The sequence below is a fragment of the Glycine max genome, chromosome 15 (assembly GCF_000004515.6).
Source record: "Glycine max cultivar Williams 82 chromosome 15, Glycine_max_v4.0, whole genome shotgun sequence".
Taxonomy (NCBI): Eukaryota; Viridiplantae; Streptophyta; class Magnoliopsida; order Fabales; family Fabaceae; genus Glycine; species Glycine max.
This window is the reverse complement of record NC_038251.2, coordinates 6,273,493-6,288,446: the sequence shown is the minus strand read 5'-3', so window position 1 is coordinate 6,288,446 and position 14,954 is coordinate 6,273,493. Positions and strand designations below refer to the sequence as shown.

At 31.2% G+C, this 14,954-nt stretch overlaps 1 protein-coding gene and 1 pseudogene across 1 annotated transcript; both read left to right on the top strand.

Moving 5' to 3' along the window:
• The first annotated feature begins 586 nt into the window (after nucleotides 1–586).
• On the top strand, nucleotides 587–2,321 carry LOC100784821 (protein trichome birefringence-like 19). The gene is made up of 2 exons (XM_003547120.5): nucleotides 587–1,229; nucleotides 1,419–2,321. Exons 1-2 carry the CDS (start codon nucleotides 813–815, stop codon nucleotides 2,214–2,216), a joined length of 1,215 nt encoding a protein of 404 aa, XP_003547168.1. The 5' UTR covers nucleotides 587–812; the 3' UTR covers nucleotides 2,217–2,321.
• A 6,098-nt stretch (nucleotides 2,322–8,419) lies between these two features.
• Nucleotides 8,420–11,951, top strand: LOC106796083 (protein trichome birefringence-like 21; annotated as a pseudogene).
• Nucleotides 11,952–14,954: the final 3,003 nt, after the last annotated feature.

Genomic DNA, 14,954 nt, shown 5'->3' with positions numbered 1-14,954 from the left:
ATTTGGCAAAAAAATTTAAGCAGGTTAATATTCCAGACACATTCTTTTCAATATATTTTTACACACTAAAATTTAGTAAAAAACATAAAATTATTATAGAATATTGAATAAGAATACAATTAAGAAAATAACATTAATTAAATTTTATATTTCTAAAACACAAATTATTTTTTTTATAAAAAAAGACTATATATGAGTAATCATAAAAGGCAATAATTTCTCATTAAGTTTTTTTTTTATAATTTATAATGTATATTAAACATTTCTTAGTTTCTTAACTAGTCATCGTAATATTGATTACTAGCATCTATTCTTTCAATCTCATAATAAACGTCGTTCAAAGTTTGTTTTTTATGTACAACCCAAGACAATTTAGTAAATAAATGAGATTTTACAAAACTAATATAAATATTAATATTACACTAAGAATATAAGTAAAAAAAAAATGATACTATTACATTGAAACATTAAAATAATACTTACTACTAGTATTTGGTACTTATTTTTTCTTTTTATAATAAACATTAAAAAAAGAATTATTCTGACCATTTTTACTTATAAATTATCACCTGCTCCAAGAAGCTGAAGCTTCCAAAGTTGGTTCCAGCTGCAAATCAATACACATTCAGAACAGATATCTGCAATAAAATAACTACTTAACCTATCTATCTACAGCTTCAGAGTTAAGAGTTAGTAGATGAGTAGTATATTCCAAAAACATTGAAGGGTACTAGTACATGCTAGTATTTAGCACAACGCTTCCTGATTAATCCAGAGGTATTTGCCCAGTTCTGAAGTTTGAGGCGACGAAGATGTCAGGAAGCATTCCCAAAGGTGCGTTCTTATTACCCCTCACTCTGTTTCTCATCGTGCTACTCCTTCCTCTGTTCAGAAACTTCATTCAATCATCTCCAAAGACATATGCCAGCAACTTGGAAACCAAAGAAACAAGGAGATGCAACATATTTTCAGGAAACTGGGTTCCTTACCCCAAAGAACCTTACTACAACAATGAAACCTGCCCTTTCATATTAGACCAGATTAATTGCATCAAGAATGGTAGACCCGACAGAGATTTCCTCAAATTAAGGTGGAAACCTCATCATTGTGAGCTTCCTCTGTTTGATGCGACTCAGTTCCTGGAGCTAGTACGAGGAAAGTCAATGGCCTTTGTTGGAGACTCAATGGGGAGAAATCAACTAGAGTCCTTACTGTGCCTCATAAATACTGTAAGTGATTACTACTAATCATTAATAATAGTTTTCTTAATTGATTAATTTCCATCCTTAGAATTACAATTAGATTACTTTCCTCTCTAATGATTTTTGGAGCATGATTATTGATTACATTATGAAAGGTAACTTGACCCTTTAGGACAGGTTTCATAGATGTGATTATTTATTCATTTACTCTACCAGGTTGCACATCCCGAGGACATTACAGAGAAATATACATCAAACGATAACATATTTTTCAGATGGTGGTTCGTGCCTGATTACAATTTTACAGTTACAACAATGTGGTCACCATTTTTAGTGAAGTTCAACGACTCAGATCCCACTGGTCGTGGTTTCTACAGCGCCACGAAGCTTTATCTAGAAGAGGCAGATGAAGCATGGAGAAGCAAAATTAAAGATTTTGACTTTGTGGTGTTCTCAACGGGACAGTGGTTCTTCCGACCATTAACGTTCTATGAGAAGGGGCAAGTTGTCGGGTGTCAAAAATGCGAGAACAGTACAGAGCTTAACTACTATGGGTACAAGAAGGCGTTTCAAACAGCTTTTAGGACTATCAGAAAGCTTGAAGGGTTCAAGGGGTTGGCTTTTTTGGTGACTCACTCTCCGGAGCACTTTGAGAACGGGGCGTGGAATGAAGGTGGGACTTGTAACAGAACAAAGCCATTTGAAGAAAAGGGGGTTTATGAAAATGGGGATATTGTGGAAGCGTTGCATCAGATACAAGTGGAGGAGTTTAATGCAGCGAGAGAAAAGGGTTTGCGGTTTGGTTTGATAGATATAACTGATGCAATGGGGATGAGGGCTGATGCACACCCCGGTAGGTTTAGGCTTGGGGGGAATAATAATAACAATTTGAATGTGAATGACTGTGTTCACTGGTGCTCCCCAGGTGCTGTTGACACTTGGAATGAGTTTTTGCTGTATTTGATGAAATTGGAAGCTGAAATACAGCATAAACATAAAGGTAACATGTTATGATCTGTAGTATTTTGAATTGTTGGAGGTGATTTCAAGTTTTCAACACCCAAAACAAATATTTATTCAGGAATCATGATAGTGAATAAATGGGAATGATGATTTGAATAGGGCGGTGGACAGGAACAAATTTCTTATAAGTTAAAACTGGTCAGATAGTTTCTTGCCCGGGCTAGTTAAAACCTTTTTTGTTTTGCTTCTAATTCAGGGTTGCGTAGGATTTCTAACTGGAGTGTAATTGTTATGTCGGTATTACAAAATAATTACTTAATAAAAATTTATAATTCTATTATAAATAGTAATAGTAATCTAATCCTATGTTTGGCAGAGAGAAAAGAGAAGGAGGGAGGAAAAAAATTTGAAATTTAAATTGAAGGGAAACATTTTTTTTATGTTTTTTTAAATCAATTTTTCTTTATTTTTTCTTCAACTAAACAAAGAAAAAGAGATATCATTATAAGTGTTTTTTCTCTCAATTTTATTTTCTTCAACCTTCATGTAATAATATTAATTTTATAAAATTATTATTTCTTTTTATTTATTCATCAATTTTTTTCAATTTGTGTAAAATAATCTAAGGCATTTTGTCTTTATTTTTCCGTCTCTCTCTTTTAATCGCATTCAAGTATCTATCAAACCGTTTCCGCGTTCTAAAGTTAGTGCTAAACAACGACTAAATTAATTAATCGCGCCCGTTCAGGTTTTATTTTTTCGTAAATGAATCTTTGTTGACGGTCAGGATGGTCCTAGAGAAACTCATAACATACTCCTTGGCCATGGTTGGTATCCTCCAAATCTAGGATGGTTTAATTTAATCCTTTTTCAACATTTAGTTGGCTGAATATATTATCAAAGTTTAATAATTTGTGATTGACATAAGAACCTAATCAACTCAACTGCTCCTTAGAGCTCTTTTCGTTAAACCAGTATCGTTCCATTGATTTTTAAAACTGTTTAGTATTTATCAATTTATAATATAAAAATATTAATTATTTTTGGTTTTATCTTTCTTCCTCTACTCGTTTTCTGAGTATCCTATATGGGTTACAAAATGAAATGATTTTTTTTTTTATAAAAAATAAATTTCAAGAAAAAACTTGGTAGTATATTTTAGTATTTCAAAATGAAAGTAATACAATCAAGCACTGCACAATTTGAATCTCTGGGAAGAAAAATGCTACTATCTTATAAGGTATTTCAATTAGAACCATCGATTACGAAAGATAGACGAAAAGAATTTATATGCATCAAGCATACAGGAAACAAAAATACAGGCAAGACCCTCGATATTCTTCATGTAACACGTGCTAAATATATTATTATATGGAGTGTTTTGATCTGGCAGTATAATTAGGGTCAGTGTTTGAGCAGTTCAGAACAGAGCGCCATTGCAATAACCAAGACAATAATAGGACTGACTATGATTGCGGCAATAAGCAGTTTAGGAGCAAATTAGTAATAAATCCTAGTTTGATATTAACAACATGTGTAATTAGTGCAGAAAAAAAATATTTATTATAAAAATCATAAAAAATATAATTTTACATATTTAATAAATTTTTTAATTTCTTAATCAATATTCGAAAACACACTGGATATTATTTGTAAAAAATACTACTTCATGAAAGTACTGTAATAAACAAAAGGTCTGCGCTTTACCCATCGAGCCAAGTCCAGCGAACATGTAACACGCTCCAAATTTTATTAATAAATTTATTACTATTCTAAATTTTAAGTGTTATTTGTGCAAGTTGAAGCTTCCTCAGTTCCATAGTACTATAGCAGCATTGCTTAATAAGTCAGGACAGAAACCTGAACTAATAATAATAGGTAACAAAAACTGGTTAACTGCTATAAACACCTTCAGAGTAGCACTACGGTAGAACGGTAGAAGTTATTCAGCACAGCGGTTATTGATTAATTCAGGTGTTGGGTAAGCCCTGAAATTTGAGGCAAGGGATTATATGTTCAATGTGTTCCTATTACCACTCACTTTGCTTGTTATCGTGCTCCTTCTTCCTCTCATCAAAACCTCAAATCAATCATCTTCCAAGATATATGCCAGTAGGTTGGAGACCAAAGAAACAAAGAGATGCAACATATTTTCTTGGAAATTGGACTCCTTATCCTAAAGAATCTTACTACAGCAATGAAACCTGCCCTTTCAGAACGGACAAGTAGAACTGCTTCATGCACGGAAGACCCGACAGAGAGTTCCTCAAATGGAGACGGAAGGCCCATGAACTGAGCTTCTTCTGTTTGATGCATCTCATTTCTTGAAACTTGTCAAGGGAAAGTCAATGGCTTTTGTTGGAGACTCAATTGCGAGAAATCAAGTGGAGTCCTTGCTATGCCTCATAAATAGTGTAAGTAATTAATCATTAATAACACCTTTTTTTTTTTCATTTACTAGAGGGTTAATTAATCATTTGGTTTTTATACTACATCAACTTTTTTATTTTAGTATCCGTAAGAGCAATTTTTTTAATATGTTTTAATCTTCATCGTTCGTTACTTGCCAAATATCTCTGCGGTAGTTCTAGATACTGAAACTGTCAGGTTGGAGGATATTACAGCCAGATTTACATCCAAAAACGACATATTTTTCAGATGGTGGTTCAGTGCTGATTACAATTTCACTTTTACGATGTTGTGGTCTCCCTTTCTAGTCAAATCCGTTGATGCTGATCCCAATGCTAGTTCTTTCTACAGAGCCACGAAGCTTTATCTAGATGAGGCAGATAGAGCATGGGCCAGTAATTGAAAATTTTGGCCATGTGATTTTTCCATTGGACAATGGTTCTTCCGACCATTGATGTTCTATGAAAATGGGGAAGTTGTTGGGTGTCAAAGATGCGAGAAGAACATGACAGAGCTTAACTTCTACGGATACAACAGGGCATTCCGAACTGCCTTCAGAACTGTCATAGATTTTAACGGGTTCAAGGGGTTGACTTTTTTGGTGCCTCACTCTCCGGAACACTTTGAGAATGGGTTGTGGAATGAGGGTGGGATGTGTAACAGAACAAAGCCCTTTACCATGGAAGAAAGAGGGGTGTATAAAAATGGGGATATTCTGGAGACATTGCATCAGATACAAACGGAGGAGTTTGAGGAAGCGGAAAAGGAAACAAGGAAAAAGGGTTTGCGGTTTGGTTTGATAGATATATCTGATGTAATGGCAATGAGGCCTGATGGGGCATCCTAGTAGATATGGGAAAGTGGTTGATAAGAATGTGACGGTTAGTGACTGTGTTCACTGGTGCATGCCTGGTCCAATTGATACGTGGAATGAGTTTTTGATCTATGTAATGAAATTGGAAGGGGAAAATGGTAATCCATTATGATCTGTATATATTATGAATTGTAAGGGATGAATTTGACACCCAAATAAACCTTCGAGATTGCTCTGGGTTGTGGTGGTGTTTTTTTAAGACACCATGCACCATGAAGCCGTGAAGGTGCTATTATTTTTGCTTTTTCATGTAACTCAGGTTAGTGTTCAATTTTATTGATAGCACTTTGGGGTGTATATATATAACATGGTCTTAGGGTTGTTGTGACTCGGATTTAGTAGAATCAGCTTAAGGTTCGCATTCATTTATTGGAGACGGGTGCCCTACACCAAGTCATTACCACCTCTTTTAATTTCATGCAGGTACTAATAGTCAAATTGGAAACTAAATTTGAGGTCTCCAATAACAAATTTACGAGAACATTTTCGATACTATGAAAAATAGTGACTTATAGATGGAATGGACTAATGGTGTTTGGCAGGAAGCAGAGGCTCATTCTTGTTTTTTTCCATCCCCGGTCTTTTATTTATTATGATCTAGAATGACATTTTATGTGTGTTTCATGCCCATGGAACTTCCACCATGCCATTTAATGCGACACTTGTTTTCCATTAGTGTAGTGTTTAGTGATGAAAGTGTGTGGAAGACTAATTTCATCGATGATAACCGTTAATCATAAGTATATTTTGGAGTTAAATTATATAGGAATTTATAATTTTTCTCTCATAATTCTTCCTTTTAAGTAAATAATTGTTAAATTAAAATTATTCTAATTTTTATACAAAGAATATTAAAAGTAATGAATTTATGATGCTTAGTGAGTAAAATAAAGCCGAAAAAAGTAAGAATAATTAAGGAAAAGATGATTAATTCATAAGTTCGCTAATCTGCACCTATAAAAGAAGAAGTAAGAAGAAGGAAAAGACACATGAAAATTTCAAAAGAATACAATTTCTTATAAAAGACAAAGGCTAGAAGAAGGAGAAACAAACATTGAGAGACATTCCTTCCTTTCATTCCCTTTCTTATATTTTTCTCCTTTACTAAATATTTCCTTCTTGCAATTGTAAAGTTTTCATGACAATGTGAGGCTAAATCTCAAGAAACTTGACGGCCAATAACTCTTAATGTAATTTTTTTTCTATCTATTTATGAATGTTACATTTGTATTATCTTTTCTTGTGCTTAATATTATTGCTTGTGACTTGATCACTCATATGCATGGTAAGTTTTAGGGATAACGTTGGAAAACATTATTTTCTAATAGAATAGGGAAAGTGTATTTAAATAAAATCATCACTAGGGATAGATTGATATTTTTTTAACTTGTTATACATCTCTATTCTTAATGTAATTTAATATTTTAGTTATGCAAAGGGATTTGGGAGAGAAAATAGATAAATTAGGCTCTTTTATGTGGAGGACCAAAGTTAGAGTATACTAGTAGATGTATTATAAATTGGAATAATTATAAATAGAAAAAAATCATTAACATTACATCAAAAAATAGTTCTGGTAGGCTAAGTTTCCAACATCCTCATCTTCTGAATTTTCTTCTATAATAATATTTAATTTTTTTCATCTTTTTGTCTTTAATTAATTAATTTGAATTCTTTTTAATTTCTCCTCTTGTTTGATTTAATTTTCTATCAGTTTAAATTACTATTTTTCTATAGTCTTTTCAATTTTTTTTTTCTTAATCAAATATTCATCTACATAAATATAAACAAATTTTTTATAGATACGATATTCAGACTTCCATTTTAATTTTATTACTTATGACGAATTAGTGCACTTGTGAATCTATAACAACAATTGAACAACTAATTTTTCAAAAGTGTATTTCACAGTTTTTATCTTGGAGAACCAAATTAAAAGACTTTAATCTTTTGGGGACAAAATGACATTTTACTCTAATTTTAATTGAGTGCTCGAGAACTTGGTAAACATATGCTTATTTAATTATTGCTATCCAATCCATTGGATAAATCTTGTTTTTCAATAATGTCCTCGCCTTCAATATTAGATTTGGAGCGAAGAAAGAAAATTGCATTGAAAGGAACAAGCGGTTACAATGAACTTAAATGACTGTTACAATAAGAAGAAAACTGAATGTAAGCCAACGACTATATATCTAGCAACAGTTAAAGGAACTAACCACAGGTTAAAGTTAAGCTAACCAACTAAATGGCCAACTTAACAGAGCACAGTTCCTAATATTCAACAAAATTATATTGTTTTTCAAGCATAATTATCTTGCCCCGAGACTACAGTAGTAGAAATTTCAAACTTATTGGTCAATCTCTTTAGCAGAAGGTAAATTAGATGGGTCTTTATTATTATGGGATGAATTATACACATCACATATCAATAGGCACTCAATCCATGTGCTTGCGGGTATGCCCTTCTGGTTAAGTTCCTTCATATGTGCATCCTTCTACAATGAGTGTAAATTGTAAACCCACATGCGCAGGACTTAACATGTAGCTAGGAAAACAAAAATGCTGGCAAAAGAAAAACTATATTTTTCTCTCATATGTAGATGATAATGCTTTTGAGAAACGAGAACGGAAGTAAGAATATTTTTCTAGATCAAATATGTCAACTCAAAGAGGATTCCAATCTCAAATAAAGTATAAAAATTTCAACAAATTCAAAGCAACTCAAAAAACACCACCTTCCGCCACAAACCCAAATATTATTAGAACCCTTCTGTTTCCCTTGGTGGGTCCCTGCACAAACCAGTCCATGTCATTCACCTTCACTTAAAGAAATTCGAGAATAGCTAAGTCATGGAAGATGACCTTTAGCTAGCTAATTTGGGTGTTGATAAGGAAGGTGAAGGATCGAGTTGGATGTGGGTCATTCACATTAGAGGAAGGTGATGGTGGTTGCAATGACCACGGAAAAATGGAAGGGGAAAGGGGAGGAGATGAAAAAAGGGGGTATGTTTAGAGAATCTAAAGTAAAAACAGAATATATTTAGAGAGATTAATAAAAGTTTTATAAATTGACATGAATGTATGATGTAGTGCGCTGCCGAGGCATCTTTCGATTAGGCACCTTAGTAGTTAACTAACGGTAGTTAGGCAACAACAAAGACTAGTGCCAAAAAATCAAATACTATATGATTATTTTAAATAGACTATATAATAAAAATGAATTTAATTCTTAAATAAACCAAATAGGCTTCGTACCAATAAGTTTATTAATAGCCTTAAATATTTCTACATCGAATTAATTGAAATTAAATCACATTTTTTAAGTTAAAGTAAGTGTTACGAGAACTGGTGGGATGATTCTGACATTTTATTTCCTTCTCCAGTGTCCCACACTCAACGACTAAACTCATCACGGGACGTTGATCGAGTTATCTTCATGTCCCGTTGCTGCTTTTATATGACTCTTAACTCTCAAATAGGGGCCTTCAGTTTTTATCTTTTACAAACGTTAATTTTTTTACGGTCACGATGACTCTAGATCCGCGTATGCATATGGTTACTATCCCCTAAAACTAATCAACTCTTTGTTGGATAAAAAATTAAATTAAGTCCTGTCAACCCTTTGTTGGTTGAGTATATAATCAAAGTTTAATTAATATAGTGACATGACAGAGAACCTAATCAAATAAAATCAAACACCGTAATATATAAAAGTACAGGCAAAATCCTCGATATTCTCCTTCTACATGTGTCAAGTATATTATCGTTATTTTTCTCTCCAAACGCAGTTCGGTACAGATGGCTGCTATGTAAATCACCAAGACATGTCCAACTTATCTATCACAAATTTTATGAATATCATATAGTGTTTCATTTCATTAATTTTTAATTGCGCCATTAATTAAAGCTAGGATTGGAGCCTTGTTTAAGGAAAAAGGACCGACACTATGGTAGCTACTATATATAAACATATTCGGAGTAGATTAATATTTTCTACGTATCAGCTATTCAACACAGTTGTAATTTTTTTTTCTAAGTTCAAATTTTTATCGATCACAAGCATGAAAATTGAAGTATTGGAACTTTAATTTTGAAAAGCAATTATGCAGCAAGAGACATTCCCAAAGGGTTGTTCCTTCTACCACTCACGCTTCTCGTGGTGGTGGTACTACTTCTGATCACAAACTTAAACGAATCATATTCTTATCTATAGGGCGGCACTTTGGAAAACACATAGATAGATTTGATTATTTTTTGTTTTTTATTTTTATTAAAAATAAAAAATAATGATAAAAATATATTTGGTTGAATTTTTAAAAATATTTTCAGTAAAAATATTTTTTTAAATGAATAAAAATAAAAATAATAAAATCTCATTTTCAGTTGAAAATAAGAATCTTATTTTTAATAAAATAAAAATGCAGTGACAATATAATTTTAAATAAATTTAAAAATGATATTAAAAAAATAAAAATAACTTTTAAAAAATAAAAACAGAAAATAAAAATAAATTACGACATATTTTTGGGAAATTGGGTGCCTTATTGCAAAGGAAGCCTGACGAATGTGAGCTTCCACTGTTTGATGCCAAACAGTTTCTGAAGGTTGTTCGGGTAAAGTACATGGCTTTCGTTGGAGACTCAATTGGGAGAAACCAGATGGAGTCATTGTTGTGTCTCCTAAATAGTGCAAGTACATCTCATCAATATTACTTTTTGCTTTTTGGACTAAGAGAAATACTTATAATATATTTTTTAACATACTTTTTAAAATTATTTTATTTTATTAACTAAAATTTATTAAAGAAAACACAAATTTATATAAATATTACTACTTATTCAAGGAAGTTATTAAGATATATGCCCCACTGTCCCATGAAGGTAAATTTTATGATATTATCTTAATAATTTTATATAAATACTGAGGTGTAGTATTGATTTAGATAATTTATTTTCATAAATTTTAAAAAATTTATCTCATTATTTCTATATGTTACAATACAATATTTATTATTAATAACAAAATAATATTGCTATATCTTATTTTTATTTATAAATATTATCTAAATTTAAAAATACCGCACCCATCCAACAAACGAAAAATTAGTGTATTTTTTTTACCTTGAAATTTAAAATAGAAAAAGAGATAAAACAATTCTTATTTTTTTTTAATCTAAAATCGTTGTTTTAGGTTTTCTTATTCATTAAAAAATTATTATTTAAAAAAGTGAAATTCTACCTTAATTCACCTTCCAATATTATTAACTGGTTGAAATGAAAGGGGAAGCCTAAGGATTTTTTCACTTGATATTTTACTGGGAACTAGTTTGAATTTTAGAATTATTCTTTTTAATCTAAAATATGGCAACGCACGTGGTGAGGATACAAGGTTGTGAGTTTCAATCCCAAAGTCACATTTCTAATAATACTAACAAAAATTAATATTTATCAATAAAAAATTCATATGTATATTATATTTTTTGGAATAACAGTGAAGTAAAATATAAAAAGCTTCAGCCAAATCACAGCCTATCTGCAACTCGTACGTATAATACAAGAAGGATCAATGTCGTTGTAGGAGTTTTATAAATTAATTTAATTAGCCGCCACTAATTTGTACATATAAATAAATTGCGAATTAAAATTAAAGCTAGAATAGTATATTTTAAGGAGTATTTGGCATATATGCTCGCTAATCATGCTGCAAATATGTATGTTGTAACCCAATGTTTTTGGCCAATTGCAAGAATATGATTCCAATTTTCTGCAAAACTACTCTTTCAGGTTGCTCGTCCTGAGGACATTACATCAAACGCCAACAAATATTTCAAATGGTGGTACTATGCTGATTATAAGTTCACTGTTACAATATTATGGTCCCCTTTTCTAGTCAAATCAAGCCAAACATACCTCAACGACACATCTTTCTCCAACGCCGAGGACCTATATATACGTGGACGAAGCAGATAAAGCTTGGGCAAGCCACATTGAAAATTTCGACTACGTGATTTTCTCAGGAGGACAATGGTTCTTCCGACCATTGACATTCTACGAAAACGGCCAAGTTGTCGGGTGTCAGAAGTGCCACAACCTGATGGAAGATCCTCAAAACTTGTACGGATACAGACACGCATTCCGAACGGCTTTTAGAACCGTTATAAACCTAAAAGGGTTCAAGGGGATGGTGTTTATGGTGAGTCATTCGCCGAACCATTTTGAGAATGGGGAGTGGAATAAAGGTGGGGGTTGTAATAGAACACTGGTCTGGAGGAGTTTTACCAGACACAAGTGGAGGAATTCACAGCTGCAGAGAGAAAGGTTTGCGTTTAGGGTTGACCAATATAACTGCCGTTATGCTTATGAGATCTCATAAATATGGCCACAATTTGGATAGAAATGTCAGCATCAACGACTGCGTTCATTGGTGCATGCCGGGACCTGTTGAGTGTTGATACGTGGAATGACTTTTTGCTCCATATCATCAAAATCCAAACATTGTAAACCTTTTTCTCAATTTAACTTTCAAATATATAGTATATATGTTGGGCTCGAGTGTGTATAATAATTTTATTTTGTAAACCTGAAACAATTTATAAATTTGTAGAAAAATTTAGTATACATAATTAATTTTATTATGCTTCTTCTCCCCCGCCCCCCCTTTTAGTCAAAATTTTTGTTCGAAATATATACTTAATCATCATTTTTCCCCGAATCTCATATTATCTTTACTTAGATTAGATATCAATTGATCCCAAGTTTTCTTTTTCTGCAATTAACTTCCCTCTTTCAACTTAATTTTAGCAAAAGAGAGATAAAAACGTACAAATTTAGCTAAAGTTCATAAAATTTACTTTTAATTTAGTTAATAAAAACTAACAATACTAACAACTATTGACGGTTCTAGGATTATAGGAAGTGGGGACAATTACTCCCGCGAGATTTTTTTATTTGTATGTGTAATAATTTTTTTTACCCCCATAGAAAAATAAATATTACCCCATAAGATGAATTATTTTAAAATGAATATAAGAAAATATAAGAAATAAAAAAGAAAATAAATTGATATTAATCTTATTTTTTCATTCCTTTAATTTTTTATAGTATTGATAATAAAAAAATTATAAAACATATTCAAAGATTTTAAATTTTGTATCATAATATTATGTATTTGTGATAGTTGGTGATATTTTTTGTGTGATAATATTATAAATTATATTTTATTCCTATTAAAAAAATTCTGGATCCATCCCTATTAATGACTAATATTTATCAATAAATAAAAAAGATACTTTTTGAAAGACACAAAATCGAAGAAGTTCAATCATAGAACAACACACGCACGGTGTAACATCTTATTTTAGAAAAATAAAAAAAGTAGAGCAGGTGGCATGCTACATTGTTGGGCCACTTGGACCAAAGTTTATTTAACCTAAAGTCGCTAAACTCAGGCAGGAGCCTTTAGCCCCAATGCACCCTCCCTGACGGCCCTTGTTATTGATTTCCCCTTTCCTCCTCTTCTCACCCCCTTTTCTTGGTATTTTTTTGTGAAATTCCTATTCTACATCCTCTTTACACCTCCTCCCATTCCTCTCCCAGCACTTTACAGGCACCCCCAATTATTTACGAGTTTAATGTAAAAGAAATGTTTTCAACTAATTAGAAATTATGATAGGTCTAATTTTAAAAGTAATTATTATAAAAATCAACTAACTTATCACACACATAAATTTATTTATGCACTGAAAGTATATATATATATATATATATATATATATATATATATATATATATATATATTACATTTTCAAAATGTAGAATATTTTCTCTCTATTTATTTTGATCCTTATTTCTATTTTTCTTATAAATGTAAATATTAAAATCATCAAATGAGAACTATAAATATAAATCATTATATCTAATTTAATTTATAGTTTTGAGATTAAAAAAATAAAAATAATTTTTTAAGTTGTCAATAGCATTGGCCCTTCGTGAAACATATCTGTGCGTGGATAGACATACAAAAGTGGAAAATTGAAAAAGTAAAATATTAGAGTGTTTTGATTAAACCAATTAATTAAAAGAAATATTAGTAACACATTTCTTAAAATACTCTTTTAAACACATATTTTAGTTTTGATTGAAATTATTAGAAATCATAAAATTTATGGGTCTCAACTCTCATATTTTATTTAATGAGTTTCACCACGATTTTGTATTTCTTATAAATTGTAGCTATATATTGATAGAAAATATATTAAAAGGAGTATATTAGAAAGTATTAATAACATTCCTCTTAATTGAAACATGAGAGATATTTTGAAAGATTCAGAGTTATAAGAACACAAACAATAAATCCAGTGCCAAAATCTCCCCTTGTTTTAGTTGAAAATATAGCAATGACAAATTGGAAAAAGTAAAGGATGAATTTGATTTTGGATCGGATTTCAACAATGGCTGAAAAATGTTCCCTTGTTATAGTAGAAAAACATATGAATTAAGCTCTAATTGTCTTTGGTTTTTAAATTGTGGGCATGACTTTTACTTAGGGGACAAAAAAAATATACAGAAAGACTTCGAGAGCACCCCAAAGAAAAAGTGCGCTTTTTATTTAATCAATAGAATAAAGCAAATTGCTGCTTCTTTGTCTGCATTATAATTAGAAAATAGAGTAATGAGTTGGAAATGAGATGACTTTTGAATTGATAATACAAAGATTACTTTAGTAGAGAAACGGCATAACAAATCATTAAAATTAAGTGTTGCGTACCAAAAGGGAACTTGACCCACAGACTAAAAGTTTATTTGATGGAAAAGGGAGCAACAAACCCCGTAGGAACCTGAAAAGTTGGCTTTGGTGTGATATGGAATAGTGTTACTGTATAATACCAAATGCCATTAGGAACATGTATCTTCATCCAATTAATTGCATAATATGTACGTTGTCCCGCATATGTACTCTTCTACCTTTTAAAAAGCCGCAAAAAGTCATGTCTAGACTACTTATTTTCCAGTTCACATGAGATAAGCACATGATCTTTATCCCATTGCAATTTGCAACAAACCAGATCAGGGCATGTGAACGGTCGTTGTAAAATGTCATTTCCTTTCTCCTTACCAAACTTATTTATAGTTCATACTGTAAGCTTGCTTTTGCTTGACCAATAAGCAAATACTCCACCTCAATTTTAATTTCTTCCAAGGAATATTTTTTCTTCTTCTCAAGTTTCACTTTTCATACATTGCAGGTACTACACTATCAACTAGTTGGAAATTATTTTAGATATCATTTTTAAAATATAAATAACAATAAATTAATTCTTAGATGCGAATATAAAAATATTTTACAATGTAAACCATAAATATGATTTGATCATATACTAACTGAATGGTAAGACTTATTTTTAAAATATCAATTAACAAATATTGATTTTGAGTAGATTAATTAGTTAAATAATTATACACAATACTATAATTAATTTTATTAAAATTAGCGAATCTAACATG

Excerpts from the sequence above, each read along its gene's own strand:
- LOC100784821 (XM_003547120.5), top strand. The coding sequence starts at position 813 with ATGTCAGGAAGCATTCCCAAAGGTGCGTTCTTATTACCCCTCACTCTG. Across the intron at positions 1,230-1,418 it reads TACTGTGCCTCATAAATACT|GTTGCACATCCCGAGGACAT; the intron begins GTAAGTGATTAC and ends TTACTCTACCAG.